The sequence below is a fragment of the Pongo pygmaeus genome, chromosome 5 (assembly GCF_028885625.2).
Source record: "Pongo pygmaeus isolate AG05252 chromosome 5, NHGRI_mPonPyg2-v2.0_pri, whole genome shotgun sequence".
NCBI lineage: Eukaryota > Metazoa > Chordata > Mammalia > Primates > Hominidae > Pongo > Pongo pygmaeus.
This window is the reverse complement of record NC_072378.2, coordinates 144,154,681-144,179,810: the sequence shown is the minus strand read 5'-3', so window position 1 is coordinate 144,179,810 and position 25,130 is coordinate 144,154,681. Positions and strand designations below refer to the sequence as shown.

The 25,130-nt window shown below is 39.3% G+C and overlaps 1 protein-coding gene across 7 annotated transcripts in view; it reads right to left on the bottom strand.

Moving 5' to 3' along the window:
* The window catches only part of PHACTR2 (phosphatase and actin regulator 2), a 298,637-nt gene that overhangs the window by 49,182 nt on the left and 224,325 nt on the right, over positions 1-25,130 (bottom strand). For all 7 annotated transcript variants that reach the window (XM_063666682.1, XM_063666684.1, XM_063666685.1 and 4 more), the window contains 5 exons: positions 24,192-24,729; positions 17,491-17,690; positions 15,732-15,888; positions 9,961-10,016; positions 4,090-4,151 (listed from right to left, as the gene is read on the bottom strand). In XM_063666682.1, coding sequence (XP_063522752.1) covers positions 4,090-4,151; positions 9,961-10,016; positions 15,732-15,888; positions 17,491-17,690; positions 24,192-24,729 — 1,013 coding nt within the window. The remainder of the gene's footprint in view (positions 1-4,089; positions 4,152-9,960; positions 10,017-15,731; positions 15,889-17,490; positions 17,691-24,191; positions 24,730-25,130) is intronic.

Sequence of the window (25,130 nt, the reverse complement as noted above, 5' to 3'; positions counted from 1 at the left end):
CTGTCCAATCTATATTGCTAGCTTCTTGCTGCCACTTTGGGGCAGGTGGAAATAAGGAGGTAGAGAAGCCCTTGCTCCTAAGAACTGGCTAGAAGGAAAGTGACCAATGGCAATATAGGTTAGAAATCCTCCATCCAGTCTTGTCCTCAGGACTGTCCCAGTCATGGGGTAGCTACCAGTGCTATGGGCTGACCTGCACCTACAGCATGGAGCTATGTATGGTGGAGGCAAGTGGGTGCAGAGGGTAAGGGCTGGCACTGCTGCCTCATGGAGGGGCCCAGCTGGATTGAGAAAGATGATTTGTATCACAAGACTGTGCCCAGGGCAATAAGGAGGGGTGATTGATTGTCTACAGATGGTAACTTAAGGGCCATTGAAAACTAGAGTCATCTCTAGAAACTGAGTCAATAAAGTCTTTCAGTTTGATCATTATTTGACATTTATGAGCTTTGAGAAAAAAAAAATGGTATGGTTTGGCTGTGTCCTCACCCAAATCTCAACTTGAATTGTATCTCCAGAATTCCCACATGTTGTGGGAGGGACCCAGGGGGAGGTAATTGAATCATGGGGGCTGGTCTTTCCCATGCTATTCTCATGATAGTGAATGAGTCTCATGAGATCTGATGGGTTTATCAAGGGTTTATACCTTTGCTTTCTCCTCATTTTATCTTGCTGCCACCATGTAAGAAATGCCTTTTGCCTCTTGTCAGGATTCTGAGGCCTCCCCAGCCATGTGGAACTGTAAGTCCAATTAAACCTCTTTTTCTTCCCAGTCTAGGGTATGCCTTTATCAGCAGCATGAAAACAGATTAATACAGTAAGTTGGTACCAGGAGTGGGGTGTTCCTGAAAAGATACCCAAAAATGTGGAATCAACTTTGGAACTGGGTAACAGGCAGATGTTGGAACAGTTTGGAAGGCTCAGAAGAAGATAGGAAAATGTGGGAAAGTTTGGAACTTCCTAGAGACTTGTTGAATGGCTTTGACAAAAATGCTGATAGCAATATGGACAATAAGGTCCAGGCTGAGGTGGTCTCAGATGGAGATAAGGAATTTGTTGGGAACTGGAGCAAAGGTGACTCTTATTATGTTTTAGCAAAAATAATGGTGGCATTTTGCCCCTGCCCTAGAGATTTGTGGAACTTTGAACTTGAGAGAGATGATTTAGGGTATCTGGCAGAAGAAATTTCTAAGCAGCAAAGCATTCAAAAGGTGACTTGGGTGCTGTTAAAAGCATTCCATTTTAAAAGGGAAACAGAGCATAAAAGTTCAAAAAATTTGCAGCCTGAAGATGCAGTAGAAAATAACCCATTTTTTGAGGAGAAATTCAAGCTGGCTGCAGAAATTTGCCTAAGTAGCAAGGAGGTTAATGTTAATCCTCAAGACCATGGGGAAAATGTCTCCAGGCCATGTCAGAGATCTTCATGACAGCTCCTCCCATCACAGGCCTGAAGGCCCAGGAGGAAAAAGTGATTTTGTGGGCAGGGCCCAGGGTCCCTGTGCTGTGTGCAGCCTAGGGACTTGGTGCCCTGTGCCCCATCCACTCCAGCTGTGGCTGAAAGGGGAAAATGTAGAGCTTGGGCTGTGGCTTCAGAGAGTGGAAGCCCCAAGCCTTGGCAGCTTCCATATGGTGTTGAGCTTGTGGGTGAACAGAAGTCAGAAACTGAGGTTTGGGAACCTCTGTCTAGATGCCCAGGCCAGAGTTTGCCATGGGCAGGGTGGGGCTCATGGAGAACTTCTGCTAGGGCAGTGCAGAAGGGAAACGTGGGGTTGGAACCCCCACACAGAGTCCCTACTGGGGCACTGCCTAGTGGAGCTGTGCAAAGAGGGTCACTGTCCTCCAGACCCCAGAATGGTAGATCCACCAACAGCATGCACCATGTGTCTAGAAAAGCTGTAGACACTCAACACTAGCCTGTGAAAGCAGCCAAGAGGGAGGCTGCTTTCTGTACCCTGCAAAGCCACAGAGGCGGAGCTGCCCAAGACCATGGGAACCCACCTCTTGCATCAGCGTGACCTGGATGTGAGACCTGGATTCAAAGGAGATAATTTTGAAGCTTTAAAATTTGGCTGCCCCACTGGATTTCAGACTTGCCATGGGCCCTGCAACCCCTTTGTTTTGGCCAATATCTCCCATTTGGAACAGCTGTATTTACCCAATACCTGTACCCTCATTTTATCTAGGAAGTAACTAGATAAAATTTTGATTTTACAGGCTCATAAGTGGAAGGGATTTGCCTTGTCTCAGATGAGACTTTGGACTGTGGACTTTTGGGTTAATGCCGAAATGAGTTAAGACTTTGGTGGACTGTTGGGAAGGCATGATTGGTTTTGAAATGTGAGGACGTGAGATTTGGAGGGGCCAGGGGCAGAATGATATGGTTTGGCTGTGTCCCCACCCAAATCTCAGCTTGAATTGTATCTCCCAGAATTCCCATGTGTTGTGGGAGGGACCCAGGAGGAGGTAATTGAATCATGGGGCTCGGTCTTTCCCATTCTATTCTTGTGATAGTCAAAAAGTCTCACAAGATCTGATGTGTTTATCAGGGGTTTCCAGTTTTGCTTCCTCCTCATTTTCTTTTGCCGCCACCATGTTAGAAGTGCCTTTTGCCTCCCGCCATGATTCTGAGGCCTCCCCAGCCATGTGGAACTATAAATCCAATTAAATCTCTTTTTCTTCCCAGTGTCGGGTGTGTCTTTATCAGCAGTGTGAAAATGGACTAATACAATGGATAAATTAAGGATGTTTTTCCTTGAAAAACAGAACCAAACACTTTGAACATAGTCCCATAGCTTTTCTGTGGGAATGAAGCATTGCCTCCATCTGCCTTGGAAGGCTTTTGTTGAAGACTCCCCGGCCAGCCCACAAAAACGTGGGTCAGGTCACACTTCATGTAGATGTCACATTTTAGTCACTTTATCCATTTTTAGGTGCATAAGGTATGCCTGAAGAATGATTAGAAGGATTTATAATGAAATATAAACTCTGATGGTGCTTGATTTTTCCAAAGGCTATTACTTTTTTTAACACAGAAAAAGGTGATGGCCCTAACATCAGATTTATATATTCATAAATAAGTGGCAACAATTGTCTGAGTTTGGGAGGTAAGACATTTGTCAATCTGGGTAGCACTGTAGCAGGCAGGCTGGATGATCAAGTTCACTTAATAAATTACTTACCCAGCTGTGATGTGGAATAGTGGGAAATCTTCAGGAGTAACAAAATACTTACTTGTTTAATATTTCCAACACTAAATGGAAAGTGTGAGCATTTTAAGAAATAATTTTTATCATAATTAAAAACTTTTTTCACTTCTTTTTTTCTTTTTTTTTTCATTGTTCTAATCAAGCGAGATTAATTTTTAATTAATTCTTTTTTTTTGAAACAAGGTCTCACTATGTTGTCCAGGCTGGTCTTGACCTCCTGGGCTCAAGCAATCCTGCTGCCTCAGCTTCCAAGTAGCTGGGACTACAGGTGCGTGCCATTGCACCTGACTCAAAACAATTTTTTAAAATGGAAATACACGCATTGAAATGTTAATAATGGCTGTCTCTGAATGAAAGACATGATTTTATTTTTTTCTTTTTTTGTGTCTTTAAACATTTTCACACAGAGTACATATTTTCATAGAGTAAATGCAATTTAAAACACTTGCTAATTTTTCAAAATTAGCACAACACACAATTATAAACATCATTCATAGCATGTGCATTATATTGATTTATTTTATTTTATTTTATTTCATTTTTTTGAGACAGGGTCTCATTCTGTCTCCCAGCCTGGAGTGCAGTGGCATGATATCAGGTCACAGCAACCTCCGCCTCCCGGGCTGAAGCAATCTTCCCACCTCAGCCTCCTGAGTAGCTGGAACTACAGGCATGTGCCACCACGCCAGCTAATTTTTGTATTTTTTGTAGAGATAGGGTTTCACCATGTTGCCCAGGCTTGTGATTTTGATGTCTATGATTATAGACTAATAGGAATAATTATTTCTAAACATCTGATTTACACATACAGAGAGGATTAGTATTTTTTTAAAAAAGTATATCTCAAAACACATATGCTCATTAACAGTCACGATTTCATTACCTTTCTGCTGAGTCTGCGTTTAAGTTCCATTTTTGCTTCTTGTTCCTCTTCTTCATTCTTTTCTGTTTATTAAAGGAGGAAAGTCATGATGACAGTTACTATAGATGATTTTATAATCAGAAAAGTGTATCAGGCCACAATCATGTGACTCTAACAAATAATGATCAAACACACCACCAACATTGTTAAAAAGTTGTCAAAATATTTTGTAGGAAGGTTGATCATCTTATACACACACACACACACACACACACACACACACACATGCTTTTTTTGTAGGACTGGTTTGCTTTACTAATTTTAAATGTTTTTGCTTCCTGATGTCCTGCTGTATTCTTAAAAAAACCACAGGAGTGCCCATATTCTAATGAAAGCCCTCTATTGCTGATCATTTCATGGGCTTATAAGCACAATTTACCAGAATTCAGATAAAAATTTACTTCTGGATCTGGCCTTCATGTGAAAATCTGAGACATATTAAAAGAGCAAATTAGAACCATCCGATGCATGTCTGAGCTGCTGATTTCCACTCAAATCCAACCAAAATATTTGATTTGTCTTCCTTGGTTTCCATAGAAGCAGAATGTAAGCATTTCCTTGGACTTTGCTTTCAAACCAGAACGTTCTAAATGAGGTTATGATGTACTCTGGGTGGAAATTATTTATTTTCTTGTGACTTTGCCTTTCCAAAGTCTTCTCGTTCTCTAGTGATTCACCAAGTAGTACGATTTTATGCTGCCCAACAGATGGGATTTAAAGAAAAATGTCCAAAATTTTTAAAGAAATAAACACCCCTTCAGGTTTTGCTGGTTGTTGCTTACTTGAGGAACTTCTCTCTGTTGCTTCCTTTAGCTGATCATCTGTTCGATCAGTGAGCACACATTTTGCTTCTTGGATACCGATGCTTATGAAAGATTATGTTTTAGAAAGTGCTATTATGAACTCTTTTGAAGGAAAATAACACTGTAAAAAGGCTTGACCAAAAGGTTGACAAAGGAAAACTTCTTCTATTTGTTTATTTATTTATTTTTATTTTTATTTTATTTTTTGAGACGGAGTCTCGCTCTGTCACCCAGGCTAGAGTGCAGTGGCGCGATCTTGGCTCACTGCAACCTCTGCTTCCCGGGTTCAATTAAAAAAAATTTTTTTTAATCCATGACAGGTATGAAATATATTTATTTTATAATTCAAATAGACTTCTTACAACTAAGACTATTTTTACTGTGAATAACATATCAGTATTCAATATTTGCAACATCTGTGTTTGTTAGTTGAACAGGCTAAATTCTCTATCAGTTTTCCTTCTCTGAACAGGGAAAAGTTTCTATGTTCTTCTGAAATAATAACTTTAATGCATAAGAAAGAAGGTGATTAGACAAAGAGTGGACATAAACTGTAATCACCCACAAGACAAGAAACAATGAATTAATATCCTTTCATTTCGTGCCAGTCAAACAAATTTGGTTATAATTTAAATTTCTTCCTATGAAAGTACTGTAGGTTTTTAATTGCTTCACAAAATATATATCCTTTCATATCCTTAAAAATGCATACTTAGGTTCAAAGAATTACCTCATATGAGTTGGATAAAGCTTGTGGATTGTCAAAATACATAATAAACAAATGCCACACTGTGGTTCTTGTGATTCAAACCAGAGCTTTACAAGGTCACGCGATAGTGAAAATAAAATTGTTGATATTGTTGATAAAAATTGATGATATTGTTAGTGATATTGATGACATTGTTAATAAAAAGAGAAATATAATTCTTAAAACATTTCTGTCAATTCTTTCTATACAGTATTTATGCTATATTTTTAAGGTACTTTTCAAAGATTAAAAAATTGGATATAATACATTCCAAAGCTAACAAATGCTCCAGTCTTCACTAAATATGCAAAAATGACATTTCCTTGAAGGGAATATTTGATAGTTTTGCCTTATTAAGCATACTGTTGAACTAGTGCTACCAGGTAACAGTGATGTCTAAAAAGAGAAGGGCCAAATGCAGTTAGGGAATTGAATTCATTTTTGACATCAGAAACTGACTTTAAGTTTTCCATGTTCAAAATTGTACTTTTAGTGAAGTTAGAGGATGAGGGTGAGAGGTAGAGGGAAGCCAACATGACTGTTCCTCTGAATCTTTACTTTTATTTTGTAGAGATGGGCTCTCCCTATGTTGCCCAAGCTTGTCTTGATCTCCAGGACTCAAGTGATCCTCCCGCCTCAGCCTCCCAAGTAGCTGGGATTACCAGCATGAGCTACCATGACAGCTTCTCTGAATCTTATTAAACAGTCATTGCAAAATCTCTCATAGAGTCAAGTTTAAACCTTAAACTCAGCATTTGAAAATTCACCGTGTATGCTTCCTTCATTTTTTGATTCACTAGAGGACTAATTATAAAGTAGGATGTATATCTTTCTAGTGAATTTAAACAGACTGGTGGGATATTCATGAAGGAAGTGACGTGGTTCATTGACAAATCTTGCTCTCAGTGACTCTCATCAGAGCAGAGAGGGGCGAACGTTTCGGACGACCCGCAGGAAGCATTTCCGATAAATAAACAAATAATACATGTGGTTAAACAGCAGCAAGCACCACAGGAAACCCGCCTGGCGAGCAATGTTACCCAGAGAATTTTGTGGATGAGCTAAAAGAAGAAAGAAAAGTACAAAAATACCAGCAATTGGAGTATTATCCTCTTGAGTTGTTAATTCAGATAAAATGGGTTAAAAAGCCAAATTTTTTTGTGGATTTGTTTTTCTTTTTGCTTTTTACATGTTTCCACGTAGATGTTTTGTTGTTTCAATTTTTGGTGGAGATGAGATCTCACTATATTGCCCAGGCTGGTCTTAAACTCCTGGCCTCAAGCAATTCTCCTGCCTTGGCCTCACAAGGCTTTGGGATTACAGGCATAAGTCACCTTACCTGGCCTCATGTGGGTGTTTTTAGCAAATGAAAAAACACACATAAACTTAAAGTGCATTAAAAAAAGCTGGATCAACAGATGCATGGATATGTCATAAAGCAAGATGTTAATGACAGACTATAGATGGTAGATATATGCGGATTTTACCATAAAATTCCTTCAACTTTTGTTCATGTTTAAAAATTTTCATAATAAAATGTTGGGGAAAAATATATGCAGAATCCAATGGCCTAATTCATTTTTCTCTATAGAAGACATAGCTAGAATTACATTCGCAGCTAAATACATCACCTTTCTTGATTAGCAAAAGTTGACCTTTTAAGTACCAAAAGTTGCTTTCTATTTTATCAGTTTTTAGGAACTGGTTCTAAAATGAATAACTAAATATAATATAATATAATATAATATAATATAATATAAATACATATATGTAATATCTTTTTAAAAAGCTCTAGTATCACTAAAATAATTAGGAAAGACATCAAGTAAGGACTGGTATGGTGAATTGACACTAAGAAATATAATTTGTCCTGTGGTCACCAATGAAAACTAATGGCATTTATTGGCATCTGACTCATGTTTATTAAACTAGTGATGGGCTCTAAAAATTGTTGAATGTTTTATTCTGTGAATTAGTTTTCTACTTTGCCAGAAAAGATGCCCTAGTTAGGGCCAGGCATGGTGGCTTACACCCGTAATCCCAGCACTCTGGGAGGCCGAGGCGGGTGAATCACAAGGTCAGGAGTTCGAGACCAGCCTGGCCAACATAGCAAAACCCCACCTCTACTAAAAATACAAAAATTAGCCAGGCATGGTGATGCGCACCTGTAGTCCCAGCTACTCGGGGCGGCTGAGGCAGGAAAATCACTTGAACCCAGGAGGCGGAAGTTGCAGTGAGCCGAGATTGTGCCACTGCCCTCCAGCCTGGGCAACAGAACGAGGCTCCGTCTTAGAAAAAAAAAAAAAAAAAAAAAAGATGACCTAGTTAAAGTAAACGTCCTTAAAAACCACATTGTATCACATACTTTTCTACTGTTCTTGAACAAAAGCTGGAGATGAAACATACAAACAAACAAACAAGAGCAATCTATGTGGAAGAACCAAGAGGGAAACGGGCTGAGTAGAGTGTTTGTAAGTTAGGCCACTCAGTTTCCTGTGACTGCTCAGGGAAAGATGACCTCTCCCAGTTTTCTTCTGCCTCCCTTGGCTGTACAATAGTGGGTCAGGAAATCATAAGCCAGTTATCAGCCTCTCCAGGCTGGAAATATGCCTCTGTTTCCAGAAATAAACATGCTTAGTTGAACTTAGAAGGAAGGAAAAAAAGGGCTGGAGTCAAATCTGAAGTGTCTCACTCTTTCCCAAACCTCCAGGAAAACGGGATATAAAGGCCAATGCAGCACTTAAGATCAACATGCGATAAGTTTCTAGATCTACGAAACAGTTCCTCAGATAACCAAACTCCGTTGTGGTTTGGCACTATTTATCTCACAGGTTAAGAAAGAATTACCCAAAATGTGCTCTTCCTTTTTTCTTCTAGGTATTGGATCAGGCATCCAGTAAGACATAATCTCTGTGTTTTTTAGGAGCTTAGGGTCTGCATTTGAGCATGCTTAAAACTTAATTCAACAAGTATTTCCCAGGAACCTATCATGAAAAGCAATGAACCTTTTTGGTTTGTTTTGTTGTCAAAATTAGATGCTGCTTCTACTCTTCCTCAGCAAAGCAAAAACACAAAATTTTCCTTCTTTTCTAGCTGTGAATTTTTCCTCCTCCAAATTGGCCCTTCCATACATTAGTAGCCACTTAAGTCCTTCCTGGAGCTGTATTCTAGTTATGTTAAAAAAAAAGCCAGAAAAAAGCATTCCAAAGAAAGTGATCCCATAGACTGGGTGGATGGTAGTTCCTCTCACTGGACGGTAGTTCATATTCCTTGTTGAATTGATTTCGTACTAACAACTGTAATACAATATGCTACTAAAATCTTTCTTCCCTAAAGGAAAAAAAGTATCTTAGATTGGAGAGGAGGGGTCTTCTAGCAGGCCAAGATAACTCGAAAAGCCTGGCTGACAAGGATTTCCCCCACACCGTGGGTCACTACCATTGCAGTACTATCCAGAGTTTTACCCATTCCTGTTCTTTGATATTTCATACAATAAAAAGATCTTTTGAAACTGGGTTAACAATATATAAAACTACAGCTAGGCGCAATTTAAAAATATCCATTTCTTAACTCACTGCAGTGCCTGACCACATTGACACACAATAGCATGACAAACTGTATTTCTATTAGCTTTATAGCTTTAACATACTAACTCCAATAAATACTACTGCAGGGATGAGTAAAAACTAAAGTCAAAGAGAATGGAGGGAAAAACAGAATGGGAAAATAAAGTAGGAAAATGAATGGAGAACGTTTTCGTGCTGAGAAATTATAAACAACTCAAGAAGGAAGCTGAGTTATCATGACATAGGAAAATGCAATGGATTGAAAATTTTGTTTTGAATTGAGCCATTTGTTAAACTAGCAGCAAACTGTATTATTAATAATAATATAGGAATGTTTGATTTGTTTGTTTGTGGATTCTTTTGGCCTTTTCTTTGACATTTATTTGCAAGAAGACTAGAGCATTCTTATTCTATTCAATATTTGGGTGAAAGAATACATGGAATATATTTCATCTTTCTTAAACACAATTGTCATGACCATGAATGACTCTGGTCTAGGGGTGGATATAAGGCTCAAAGCCATAAAATCAAATATCAAATTCAAGAAATTTAAAAAATATATAAACAATTACATATAAATGTGACATAAATGGACTATTTCAGTCCATCTTGAGTAAATGAATATATGATGGTTTCTTACTGATAAATCGATCATCTGTAGAGGCAGCTTGTTAATGATTACACAAGGAATCATTCTATAGTATAGAACACTCACGTTTTAGGATGTTTCTTTGCTCTAATTCTTCAGTTGTGGGCCTCTGGCTCAGCCTCCTATGATGACAAAAAGGATATATTACAGGTTAAAAACAAGGTACCCTAGTAGGAGACTCAGAATAAAACAACAAAGCTCTATTTTTCATGTTTTGAGAAATAAAAATCCATTTTTAAAGCTGCAAAATAAAAGTCTCCTTCCCATTAGTTTGGAGACTACAGATCATGGCTGAGGCTGCTCACCAACCCCCATTACACAGTCTCCCTTCCTTTTAGCAACAGATCGGCCTGGATGTTAGCTAGGTACCTGACTACAGACTTCTGCCTCCCTAGAAGCCAGGTATCGTGCTGTGACTGAGTTTCTGCAATGGGATGTGAGCAGAATGATGTTTGTTACTTCCCCTTCTCATCCTTAAAATGCCTGGGTGCATGTTCCCTTCTTTCTCATTCCTTTTTCCACGGGCTAGAACTTCAGCATGATGGTGTGAGCCAGCTTTGATCATGCAGATGAGACCATCTAGGGAATGGGAGAGCAGGAAGACAGAACGAATGGGGCTGCCAGGCAGACTTCGAGGAGCCATGCTCCCACCCATACTGGATGGCCCACCTACCTGGGGACTGTCACGTGAAAAACAAATACACATACCTGGTTTGAACCACTGTAGTTTTTGGTCTCTGTTACAGCTTAGCTTATAGTCTAATTAATATATAGCTCATTAAGGTCTAAAATAGAATGCTGTGCCTGGCCGGGTAATCTTAACGTTAGGTAGTACTACTAATTCTAAATGTTTATGGCTATGACAGAAATGGTAAGAAGAATTGAAATTAATACTTTAAATATCTCAATAAAATGTTTGTTAAACTATGATCTTCATCAGAGCTACCTTGAAACTAACTTAATTGAGCAGACAAAGGAACTTGTTGAATATCTATGTCTATGCCAGCCAGGTTTTCTGCCATCCATGTCCCCATGTATCCTGTGCTACGTATCCGTATTATCAATATACTGTCTATTACACCCACAATAAGCCACCTTTCTTTTATTTATGGTGTCTCCTTCCTCTGGAACATCTTTCTCTCCTTTTCCATCTACTGAAATCTTACAGATGATTAAAATAATATCTTGAAGATACGTATTTGGCCTCTCCTGAAAGTGAGAATTAAAGGCTCCTGGTTCTTTGCTCATTTACAGCAATTTATACACAAGGACTATACATCTATTAAAGCACTTATCACACAGGTAATTATAAAAATAATAATTACAGCTGAATCATACTTTTAAAAATCCAGGTACTGTGCTAGGTGCTTAGCTTATATGATCTTGAATCCTTAAAACAATTCAGCAAGGTAGCAGCCAGTTTCAGGTTTACAGATGAGGAAATGAGAGATTAACTAATCTGCCTAAGGTAAAACACTAGTAAATGCTAGCGCCAAGATTCATACTCAAATCTTTTGACTTAGATGTTTGTGCTTTTCACATGACCCCGTCATGCAACATATAATTCTGTCTCTCATTAGACATGGAGTTCTCTGTGGCTGGAACTGTGGGTGAATTACCTTTCAATGACAGTGATTAGATGTGCTGTTTGAACAAAAATAATTTTGTAAAATTTACATTTTAGTAACAGTGAAAACTCTGCTCTATTAACTTTTTTTTTTTTTTTTTGGTGAGACAGGGTCTGGCTTTGTCACCCAGGCTGGAGTGCTGTGGCATGATCTCAGCTCACTGCAATCTCCACCTCCTGGGCTCAAGCGATCCTCCCACCTCAGCCTCACAAGTAGCTGGAACTACAGGCGTATGCCACCAAGCTCCGCTAATTTTTTCTTTTTTTGGTAGAGATGGGGTTTTGCCATGTTGCCCAGGCTGGTCTCAAACTTCTGGGCTCACGTGATCCACATCTGAGCCTCCCAAAGTGCTGGAATTACAGGCATGAAGCTACTGCGCCCAGCCCATTGACATTTTTGATAGATACAGTCTATGTATTTATAAAAGTTTTCGAACTTTTGGGGGTTGCAGTGGAATCCTAATCTGTAAGAGACAGAAGCTGTCTTAGTTGGATAGTTCGATCTGGGATGGAGAAGCCTCCTCCCATCCCAGCCCAAACACACACCTACACTCTCATCCCAGCCCAAACACACACCTACACTCCCATCCCAGCCCAGACACACATCTACACTTCCCTAGCTCTTCCAGTAGATGCCTATGTATCATTTCCAGGGCATCCTTGATGAAGTGTTTAGAAAACTGGTACTTTATGAGATTTCACAGTGTCAACTTCTCACAGTGTTCTTCATTGGACCCTTGTTTTTGAACACTGGTTTGTTTTAATTTTTCATTGCTATAAATATCTTTGTAATAAACATCTTTGTAAGATATAGCATTTTCCCCCCTTTGGATTATTTACTTTTTATATAGTCCCCAAATGGAATTACCATGCAAAGAAACAGACTGCTTCATAATTCTCTTATCATATTGTTAAACTGTTCTTCAGAAATATTGAAAAAAGGCAATGTCTATGTGTCCTATTTGCTCATAAACTTGCCAACATTGGGTTTAATTTTTTTTTTTTTTTTTTTTGAGACGGAGTCTCACTCTGTCGCCCAGGCTGGAGTGCAGTGGCGCGATCTTGGCTCACTGCAAGCTCTGCCTCCCGGGTTCATGCCATTCTCCTGCCTCAGCCTCCTGAGTAGCTGGGACTACAGGCACCCGCCACCACGCCCGGCTAATTTTTTATATTTTTATTTCACCGTGTTGGCCAGGATGGTCTTGATCTCCTGACCTTGTGATCTGCCCGCCTTGGCCTCCCAAAGTGCTGGGATTACAAGCATGAGCCACCGCACCCGGCCCATTGGGTTTAATTTTTAAATGTGCTTTACTAGTTTAACTGATGTATAATAATTTAAATGAATAATAAGAAACTTAATTTTACTGAGTGCTTGCTATGACCCAGGTACTAAAGAACCATTAGTGTATCATCTCCTTTAATTCTCCCAAGCTCTTGGGTTAGTTAGCTCTGTTTTACAGATGGGGCCAAGCAGGAGCTCTTTCCTGCCTTGACCTATAGACTGTATTTCTGCCAGTTCTGGATAAGCCCATACTAGGATGTTGAATAGCCACCTCTCATAATGGCTATGTTCATGATGATTTTCGTTAAATTTATCACAGCCCCAAATATCTTTTCAATCTGTGGCCACAGGCCTCTCATCCTATGTTGGCAGATGGTTTTTCTTTGGCCCACACTGAAAAAGGTGACATTTATTTCTATTAGGTTTCATTTTATGGAATGAATCCATTATGCCCTGATTCTATAAAGTACATCTATTGTCCTTCAAACTTCACGTTACCCATTTGATTAACTTGTCTGCTGATTTTTCTTCATTGATAAAAATGTTTACTTTCTTTCCATTTAATTATATATTCCTTCATTCCTTCCATTATGATTTTCTGGAAACGGATTTCTTGGGCCTGGAGTTAAGTGAATAGTTAAGTATTTAAAATGTGGTTGTTGCTATGCTGTGAATGCAATCTCCCTTTTTCATTGTATTTTTTTCTGTGTATCAATGTTATATAAATATAATGTTGATTTTTATAGGTTAATCTTACATCAAGCAAACCTGCTGAAATTATTATATATAGCAATTTTGGGTCAGTTTTTAGAGCTTTCTAGGTATACAGCCATGTATAATAATGGTATATCTTTCCTACAATTTATACCTTTTCTTCACCACAAATAATTGTGACCAGACTTTTAGCATAGTAAGGTTAAGGAATTTTTCTTTGCTTCTATTTTTAAAGAAAATGACTTTAGGGTTTCTCCCTATAGTAAGATATTTAGCATATTTTTGTTAAATTTATTTTTAAATTTTTTTTGAGATGGAGTCTCACTCTGTTGCCCAGGCTGGTGTGCAGTGGTACAATCTCGGCTCACTGCAACCTCCGCCTCCCAAATTCCTGCCTCAGCCTCCGGAGTAGCTGGGATTACAGGTGCCAGTCATCATGGCCGGCTAATATTTGTATTTTTAGTAGAAATGGTATTTCACCATGTTGGCCAGGCCGGTCTCAAACTCCTGACCTCAGGAGATCTGCCTGCCTTGGCCTCCCAAAGTGCTGGGATTACAACTCCTCATTTGTTTAGGATTTTAACAAAAACTTACAAAATTTTCTTTACTGCTACTTTGACATTTATTGAGGTGGGTATATGATACTTCACACTTTTTTACTCCTTACTATGATAATACTATTATTATTTTATGCAAATATTATTCAATGATTTACATTCTTCTTCATGGTAAAACATAAACAAGAGTAATAAAACAATCAGAGAACCTAGAAGCATATACTCTCTTACATAGAGTAGAAAGTACACAACAGGAGACAGTATACAAAAGAAAATCGGGCAGAGAGCCCAGGAGCGAAATTCTAATTCTGGTTCTGCTACTCAGTAACTGCATGTCCTTGAGACATTTCCTTAATCTCTCTGGGCCTCAGAGAGGCCCCTTGTTTTTCCTTGGTAAGATGGCAAGTTTAGAATTGTAGGTTTTTCCAGCTCGATACCATTAATCATGTTAGTCCCTCTTGCTTCTGCTGGCTCTTTCCCGAAGCCAGAAATGGTCACAGGTTAGGGCTGAATTAAGAAGACGAGAGCTAGAGAGACCACTGGTAAACATTCCCAAATTTCTTCCAGAGTCGCAAGAGGGTTTACGGAACAGAGAGACCCTCTAAGCGTCCCCCGAGGTTCCCTGGTAGGCTGTGCTTTTCCTTCAGATAGACGCCACAGCTGCTGTCTCTGACACCTTTCTGCACAACTCAGCCGTAAGGAGGTGCCTTAGGGGTTACTCTTCCTCTGGAGAAATGGTCAGCAGCCTCCGTGCCAATCCTGCCTCCAGTTATACCACTTCCAGGCAAGGACAGCAATTTTCCCCCCACCTCCAAATCCTGCTCTGGGATTCTAGACAGTTCCTTTCTCCCAGTTATGCACCCTGTTGTGTATGCAGAGTAAGATAAGTCAGCAGAACAACTAATTCTTACACGTGCTTAAACTGATCATCTAAAATAAGACCTCTGGCATGAATGAATACTCACTTCTATTAAAACTGCCAGTTAAAGGGACTTGTAAAGTCACCAGTGGCAAAAGCAAAAATCCTATACAATGGTTGGAGGCAGGAAGAGACGTCAGATGATCCATTTACTTGAAGTTGGAAAGGGGATGTTTAGATATGAGGGTTAAGGCTGCCTGACTTGGATGGAGCCAGACCATTGAAGGCAACTAATATTTCTGCAGTCTCACAGTCCACAGGGCAGAACCTCACGGCATTCCCAGGAATGCTAGTGAGTCCATAAATTAGGCCAGGATTGTTGAGGAAACTGTGATCTGCAGGCCAAATCCAGCTTTATGAATAAATAAAGTTTTATTGGAACATGGCCACACTCATTTGTTTATCTATTATTTATGGCTGCTTTTATGCTACAGCAGCGCAGTTGAGTAGCTGCAACAGAGACTGTCTGGCCAGCAAAGCCTGAAATGTGTGCCAACTGGTCTTTAAAAAAAAGTTTTTGACTCCCGGAATAGGCTTTGGTGACCTCAAAGCCATTGGCTAGCTGGGCCAAAGGACAGGTTCTTCGAGTGGTTCATCATGCAAGACCAACTTTAAAAGACCCAGTAGGCCAGATGTATCTGTACATGAGGAATTCACAATGAACCCAGTTAGGTAGGAAGCTTTGGGAAGGAGAAAAATGCAAATTAGTCAGTACTGTCCTAAAATGTTAGCAATTACCTGACTAACTTGGTTCCAATTTGTTGTCGGATTTCCTGTCTCTCTTCTTCAGATGTACGCTGCAAGATGTTTTTGTCCTCTAGTTCTTTCTTAGATGGTCTGTTGCCAAGTTTGATAGCAAGAGTATCCCTCCGGCGTATTTTACTTGCCAAAGCACCTGAGGATTGAAAAAGAGCAGAAATGCAGAGAGAGAGGCTTTTAGCCAGTGGCACTCGGGTTACACATGGTATGGACTTTAAATAGAGCCCAGACCAAATTCTTTCTCCTCATGCAGGAGAAGAATCTTAATTAACCTAAGGAAAAAAAGACTTTGAGTTGGATGCAGTTCATTTTGAGAAGACTGAAGAGCTATTTCTTTTTAACGTTCTGAAAAATATTGGGACACCATGAAAAAACTTAGAAGTACTACTTCATCGTTTGGAAAGTGATAGCTGCAGTTTATTTTGCTGAGAGGGTGGATCATAGAAATGAATGATTGCACAATGCTTTTCCTTTCTCAAGTTTAAAAAACTTAGTTCTTTTGCTTTTATTCTGTACAGTTAATCCTTGTCTCCTCCTTTCCTCTACTCAGACGCCATCCTGGCAGAGTCTACCAATGTTTAACCCTTAATTACCCCAGAATCTTGAAAATTTCAACAAATGATAAGTAACACCACATGGAAGATAATGGTTTCATTTTATTTTATTTTTTGCTCCATGCAAATTAAAAGGGATTTGAAAAAGTGCCATTAAATCACTAATATAGTAATAACTTGCCATAATCTACAAATTCAGTCCCACACTGAATCCCTCCCATGTTATCCTGCTCAAAGTTAAAAAAAAAATAAAAGCACTTTCCATATCTCTAAGTTATATTAGGTTGACGCAAAAGTAATTGTGGTTTTTGCCATTATTTTTAATACATAAATGATATTATTATTTCCTAGAAGGCCTACTATCTTACTTATTGTGGAAGTATGATTGTTTTTAATGTTAACAAGGTATTTAGCATTCTTTTTATTATTATTTTTTGAGATGGAGTCTCGCTCTGTCTCCCAGGCTGGAGTGCAGTGGCAAGATCTCAGCTCAGTGCAACTTCTGCCTCCTGGGTTCAAGCGATTCTCCTGCATCAGCCTCCAGAGCAGCCGGAATTACAGGTGTGCGCTACCATGCCCATCTGGTTTTTGTATTTTTAGTAAAGATAGGGCTTCACCATGTTGGCTAGGCTAGTCTCGAACTCCTGACCTCAAGGGATTCACCCACCTTAGCCTCCCAAAATCACAGACGTGAGCCTCCGTGCCCAGCCTCTTAATGCTAATGAGGTATTTGGCATTCTTGACTCATTCCTCCTTCCCCTTTCTATAAATCCCAGTACAAAAGAGAGTGAAAATTTCAAACACCTCCAATGAGTAAGCCTATGAATCTGCACTGACTTTCTTTCTTCAACAATGGGCCCAGAGTGGAAGGGCTCTCTTTGGTCATAGTGAGAAAGGTCTCTGTTATTAGAAAGCTTTGATTCTCAGCACAAATACTAATATGCACATCTAGCTCATCTAGCTCATCAACAAAGGCCAGATCCAGTCGTGTGACATCATCTTCTGGAAAGGCCTCCCATCAAAAGCTAAACTTTAGGATACACACATTTCTAATTTGAGAAAGGAGGATGAGGGGAAAGAAAACATCAGATGTCTGGTTCCTAATGAGGCTTTTATTCTTTATAAACTGCAGCTGCTTCTGCTTATCACCCACGCTCCTCCCTGCCTCTTGAAAACAGTCTTACTTTCTCCACTGCCATCCTCATCTTCGTCTTCGTCCTCATCATCGGTGTACAAGATAGGCCCATCCGAGTCAGAGTCATTGGCTTGGTATTCCCTGTGGACTTCATCTTCTGAGGCACTAAAGGATTCTGAAGATTCGCCCATCAGCCCAGGAGTCAGTAGCTGAGGCACTGTCTTCCCCAGCTCCTCTTTGGTTGTGAAACTGTTAAAGGCAGAAAAGCATGGGAGTGATGTGAAGCTCAGAGCAACCCTTGGGGGCACCACACCATGAAAAAGAGCTCTAGTTTCATGGGCTTCCTTCAGGCTGGGGAAAGCAGACACTCGACATAGGCCAGGCTAAAGTCACTGAAATGAAACCTTAATTCTCAAGGTTTTACATTTTTCATCTGTAAAATGCAAAGGCTTGGTATCTGATACATTTAGCAAACAAATAGGGTAAAACTACATTTTGCAAATTATTTTTTCCATAGCAATGGGGGTTCAGCAGAAAGAATAATGAGCTAGAGGCTCCTGGATATTTGACATTGTCTGCACTTTTTCTTTGACCTGTATGAACTCCTGCTTATCCTTCAAGTGTCAGCTACAGCCTCAGCTCCTTCAGGAAGCTTTCATGGGCCTTCAGTTTAATTCCTTGCCCCCACGTCTGTCCCATGGGGACCTGAAGACAACCCCGCTATAGTGCTTAGCGTACTACACCTTGACCACCCATTGCTTCTCTGCCTTCTCAATCCCACAAGTTCCTGGAAAAGGGAGACTCATTGTTTTGCATCACAGCACCCAGAAGGTAATGACATAGAAAAGTACATCTTCTTTCATTAATATACGGCTGGGTTCGGTGGCTCACACCTGTAACCCCAGCACTTTGGAAGGCTGAAGCAGGAGAATCACTTGAGCCTAAGAGTTCAAGACCAGCCTGGGCAACATAGGGGACCTTGTCTCCACTAAAAATACAAAATATTAGCTGGGAGTGGTGGCCGGCACCTGTAATCCCAACTACTCGGGAGGCTGAGGCAGGAGAGTCACTTGAACCCGGGAGGTGGAGGTTGCAGTGAGCCGAGATCGCGCCACTGCACTCTAGCCTGGGCAACAAGAGCAAAACTCCATCTCAAAAATAAATAAATTAAATAAATACATAAATAAAATAAAATAAAATAATAAAAAATTAGCTGGGCATGGTGGTGCTTGCCTGTAGTCCCAGCTACTCAGGAGGCTGAGGTGGTAGGACTGCTTGAGCCTGGGAAGTCGAGACTGCAGTGAGCCATGCTAGCACCACTGTACTCCAGCCTGGGTAACAGAGTGAGACCCTGTCTCAAAAAAAAAAAAAAAAAAAAAAAAATATATATATATATATATATATATATGAATTAATCCTGCTTTTATCCCAATATGTAAATAGTAAAAACTCATTTATCCTATGTGTGTTTGCATTTTTAAAACTGCCTCTTGTAATATAATAGACAATGTGCAAGTTAAATAAACTTTTTAGAAAAAAGGTAATATGCACTCTAGCCCGGGGGGCAGAGCGAGACTCCATCTCAAAAAAAAAGAAAGAAAGAAAGAAAGAAAGAAAAAAGGTGATATGCAAGGATGCAATAATTTTCTATTATTTACCCTGGTAAAAGTCTATGGTTTAAAGAGTTACCATTAATGTACAAAGATTGCCAATTTTCAAAGACTAGACTAAAAAATCCATAGTAATTTACATAAAAACATCACATCAAAAATAATGTAATCTTCATTTTAAGACACAAAGATCCCCCAAATTGCTTTCCGGTAAAAAGTTCTTCCAGCAATAAACACAGATAAATTTTATCAGAATATGAGGTATTTAAAACTCTACTTTGTAGTTATAAACCTGAGTGAGCACTGTCAAAATTTTGTTTCTCACTTATCAGAAAAACCCAACAGACTATATTCTCGTTCTCAAAGAGGGAAATAGGAAATCTCATTTTTATTGTGTAAAATATACATAACATAAAATTAGCCATTTTAACCATTTTTAAGTGTACAGTTCACTGGCGTTAGGCACATTCACATCACTGTGTAACCATCACCATCAACCATCTTCAGAACTTTTTCATCTTCCCAAATTGAAACTCTACCCATTAAACAACTCCCCATAACCATTATCTCCCAGCCATTGGCAACTACCATTCTACTTTTTCTCTCTATAATTTGACTATTCTAAGCACCTTCTCTAAGAGAAATTATACAATGTTTGTCTTTTTGTATGTAACATACTTCACTTAGCATAATGTCTTCAAGGTTCCTTCATTCATGTCGTAACATGTGTGAGAATCTGCTTCCTTTTTAAGGCTGAATGATATTCCACTCTATGTATATAACACATGTTGTTTATCCATTCATCAGTCAATAGACATTTGCGTGTTTTCACCTTTTGGCTATTGTGAATAATCCTGCTTTGAGCACTGGTGTACAAATTCAAGTGCCTGCTTTCAATTATTTTGGCTATACACATGGAGGTAGAATTGCTGGATCACATGGTAATTCTATGTTTAATTTTTTGAGGAACCATCATACTGTTTTCTACAGTGTGAAATCTCATCTTAAATAAGAGAAGATCTATTTTTATGGGAAAAATTTTCCACAGTCTGGGTTTTTAGTTGATTGCCACTGGAAGCCATTCTTGTTTGAATTGGCTGCCATTATGGGTGATCACAGCACATTTAAAATACATGCCAATTAATAATATGTTCTGAATAACAGAACAAATTTGAGAGATGAGTCCTTTATTTGTTGGTGTCATTGTTCACTAATTAATTATCATATTGATTATTATTCTAATCTTACTATTTGTATTTTGTTTCATGGTTTTCAAAGAGTCCAGCATACATCTACAATTTACAAGTATTCTATTGTATAAGGAGGGCAGATAACTTATAGCTCATGGAATCAAAGAAGACCGTGAGTGAGTTGCCTAACCAAGGTAGCAAGTCTTGTCTAGAATCCAGACTGAAGACTCTTGGTCTACCTATTACATTTTACGTTTATTATACTATTATATTTTACACTTAATGAGTTATGCTATAAATTATATCTGATGTTAAATATATTCCAAATTTGTATTAATCAACTCATGACTTACCCCTCATTTTTCCCCCTCGGGTTCCTGGGCACACTGGACAATATAGTGCATTCTATACATGTTTGTGAAAATGAACTGTACAAAGTAGCCTTTTGGATATGGCCTCCAAATGGACTTATTAGTATTTACCTTATATTGTATGACACATATGTGTTACTGATGAAGCTGCCCATGAATGGAAGCCTACCAAATAATTAGTACCCTGCCATATGGGAAGAGAGGTAGGTATTTTTATACATAGCCACTTGTCTTCTTGAAAGTTTTGATATTTGTATTCCAAACAGAAGTCTCTTCATAAAATGACAAGATTTTCACACATTAGTTGATGAAACATAACTCAGAGGGAAAGTTCTAAGTAAAGCAAGTGACTAAGACCAGATATTCTAATCCAAATATCCACTTGAAAAAGGCAGAAGGAATTTGGAAGGAAATTTGAGAGACTACTTACTCCAGGTTCATTAATTCAAGAGCAAACACAAACCATCCCTGTAGGATGAAATGAAATTTAAATTTTGAAGAATATACAGAGAAGAAAATCCCTATGGCGTCTTCTAGGAAAGCATTATAACTACCTTGATGGACAGGAATATCTATTATAAATAGCCTCAATGGCTAATGATGTACTAAGCTCACTCCCTCTGATTATAGTCCCAGTAGGAATGAAGAACAGATGCTTACCTCTTTGGTCTGACAGTTCTTCATATACTTGAGATGAAGACTGATATTAAGCCCTTAGTATGTTGTGTGGTGCTTAGCACAATAAAATGCACTCCTTAAATATTTGTGGAAATGAACAGGATAGTGTCAGGCCACCTTCGGATATGAGCTCTCTGAGTGTTTAAGACTATATCAGGAAGCACTTTACATGTTGCACCTTATTCTTTAGTATATTGAACAATAATCCCATATACCCAATCTAGTTCCCAAAATTCAGATGTTACCTTAAACATTATACTTCCTGGGCACATCAGACAATATTTTGGTAAAAGCTAGTCTTAACTATATTGCCTTGCTCACTTTTGTATCCTTGGTGCTTAGTACATTGCCCAGCACAGAAAAGGCAATCAAAAAATATATGCTGTAAGAATGAATGTTCAGTTCTAATGGCTGGAAGTGATTGCAATGTTGGAAAATACTCAGTATAGTTAAATGAAGATATTTGCTACGTGCTGGAAGTATTAAGAATGCTGCTAGGGTTTGAATGCGTCCCTCAGAATTCATGGGTTAAAATTTAATCCCAGCTGGGTATGGTGGCTCATGCCTATAGTCCCAGAACTTTGGAAGGCTGAGGTGGGCGGATCACAAGGTCAGGAGTTCGAGACCAGCCTGGCTTATATGGTGAAACCCCTTCTCTACTAAAAATACAAAAATTAGCCAGGCATGGTGGCAGGCGCCCATAGTCCCAGCTACTGGGGAGGCTGAGGCAGGAGAATCGCTTGAACCTGGGAGGCAGAGGTTGAGGTGAGCCGAGATCATGCCACTGTACTCCAGCCTGGGTGACAGAGCAAGATTCTGTCTCAAAAAAACAAAACAAACAAACAAACAAACAAACAAAAAACTTCATCTTCAGTGTGAAAGTGTTGAGAGGTAGGGCCTAGAGGGAGGTGTTTAAGTCATGAAGGCTCTGCCCTCGTGAATAGATTAATGCCATTTTCAAAAGGGCTCACAGGGGTAGGTTCACTCTGTTGTGCTCTCTGCCCTTCCACCTTCCACCATGTGATGACATGGAAAGAAGATCCTTGCCAAATGCTGCTGCCTTGATCTTGGACTTCTCAGCCCCTAAGACTATGAGCCAATATTCTAATCATTATAAATTACCCAGTCTCAGGTACTCTATTACAGCAGCACAAAATGTCCTAAGAAAGACACCATAACCGTTCATTTCAATAAATCTTCTTTTCCCATATCTTTTATTAAAATGTCAAACAAAGAAAATAAATTAATTTGTAATTTATTTGTAATAATTAATAATTGTAATTATTAATATTTCCTTCAAATATTGGTGCTCAAAATGACTTAAAAAAACCCAAAGAAACTAACAGAAGAGAAATGGCAGTAGAAGTAGAAGCCATTGCTTTGGAAAACATGAAATTATTCATTCAGAGCATGGAATTGGGTATACATTCTGGCTTCACCACCACCAACTGGGCAGTCTGGTGCAAACTATTTTAGCTCTCTCAGTGCCAGTTTTCTTATCTATAAAACAGGGATACTTTTGGGAAGACTTGTATAAATAAAATGATAATACATGTACAGTGCTTAGTTCCTGACATTAAATGAGTATTCAATAAATAAAGGTCATTATCATTAGCAATTAAATAATTAAAGTTGATATCTTAGTCTCTTGACCAAAACCAACCTAATTAATGTAATAATTCTTTTAAGTCTAACATGACAGATTGTTTTGAAAGAGAACCTTTTACATGATTTGAACAATGAATACAGGTTTTGTTCTTAGACTCAGGAGCAAAAAGCCAGGATGCAAGAACTCTAAGCCTTTGCTAGACAGAATTTATCATTGCGTCTACTATACTCTGACAGCCATCCATCCCTTCATACCTGTGGGACAGGGCTAATATGTTTTATTTACCTGTAAGTAGGATATTTATAGGACTTTGTCAGTGATGAAATGCAAAGAATGAAAGAGAATGAGGAGCCTTGGATGAACCCCAGGTTTCCAGCTTGGGCAACTGGGTGATGGTAAAGCAACTAACCCACGAACTGGATGAGGGTGAGTTAACATTGAGTTCTTTGGCCCATTTTGTTCAGGTACCTTCTTAAATGAAACTAAGACTACTTGAGCACTATTTTTTATCTTCCATTATACTCTACAAAATCTAGCAATAGGGTCATCTTATCTTCAATGCTGCTTCCGCAATGTTAAAGTAGGCTGACTTTTTCTATAACCATCTTAAATCCCTTTTTTATTTTCTTTCAACAATTCAATGAGCATCCTTTGTGTGCCTGTGGCATATCAGACTCTGGAGTGGTTGCTGGGCACACAGAGGTATATAAAACATGTTGGCTAATTCTGTCCCACAGGGTTGTCTAAGTATAGTAGACACAATAACCAATTCTGTCTAGAAGTATTGAATGGCTTCACAGAGGACATAACATTTAAGCTGGGTGGGAATTTAAAGAAACAAGAAAGGGGACAACTCTACTGCTGGAGAAAAAAGAGTTCAAATCTGAGAGTTCTCTTCCGATCTTCTTTATGTTCTTGGAGAAGGCGAAGGCTCAGTAACTTGCTGACATGAGTGGGTAAGCACAATGGTAAAGTAAAGATTTAAAATAAGCACTGAAAGGAAAGAGAATGGAACTGTGGACTGTTGAGCAGTGCTGAAGCAGGTTCTAACTGTACTTGAAAACACCGATCTCAAGTGGTAATTGTCAGCTCTACCAATGTAATTTTCTCCAGTAGCCTAGGCATTCCCAGGGCAGGGCTCTGACAAAGCAATGGTTGGATCACATGTATGCCTACCTAAGACTCAGTAGATTAAATTATAAAAGAAAGCAAACCCGGTGCTTCATTTCCAACAGAATATATTAGTGATCTTTAGTTCTCAGATAAAATAGGGGGTTTGTTCCCCAACTCACCATTTTGCATTTTCTCTGTTAACACTTAAGCCAGTGCCTGAGTAGAGAGTGGTTCTGTTCGTCGGCTCTTCAGCCCAAAGAAGCTGACTTGGGTCTAAGGCAGAGACGGGCAGGTCAGCTCCAACGCTGACGAGGACAACTGGAGTGTCTGAGGCAGTAATGCACTGATCCTCAAGAGGGAGAGGGGGGGCCGGAGGAGAAGGTGCTGGAGCCACAGGGGGTGGAGGGACCATGGACTTGGATTTGCCTGTGTTCTGCTCCTCAGCTCCAGGGACAGTCTGTTCGAGTTTGAAACTCTCCACTCTGGTCTCTGAAGGCTCTCCTCTAAGGTCGGATGTGCCAGAAGTGGTTGTGTCTGAGGACAGGCGAGAAGTCATTGGCTGCTTGCCAGTTTTTTTCTTGCCCTTGGTGGTCCCCACTGTCCCTGTTTTGCTAGAAACTGTCTCCTTTGAAGCTTTGGGACGAGATGAGGTGGATGAAGTGGATGGCGAAGCTGATGCTTTAGAGCCAGTTGTTTTTTTTGAATGAGAGGAGCCAGCTACAACAGAGAGACTTTGCATTAAAAAATCAAAGAATACAATGCTTTTTAAAATAAAGTAACCAAGGTGTAACTGTCAACAACATTTAAAATGTTCCCTTTAGAATTTGTTGAATAAATGTATAAGAGAAAATAGGCTAATCATGATAATAGTCTTGTCTTCTGCCCCTCCCTTCCTCCAATCCAGCAAGGAGCAAGTGATGTTTACGGCAAAACTCAGAGGAACAAGAGTCCTCTATCTTCTCTCACTTTAGTCTTTATCTGAGCCAGCCAAAGGGAGAATCTTCTGCCCCTTGTCTATGGGTCACTTGAAAAAAGCCCGGTATGCTCTCAAGAAGGAATGTTATGGTGTGTAGAGGACAGACATCAGCAGCTAGCTGGGTGTAGCACACAATTGGGCT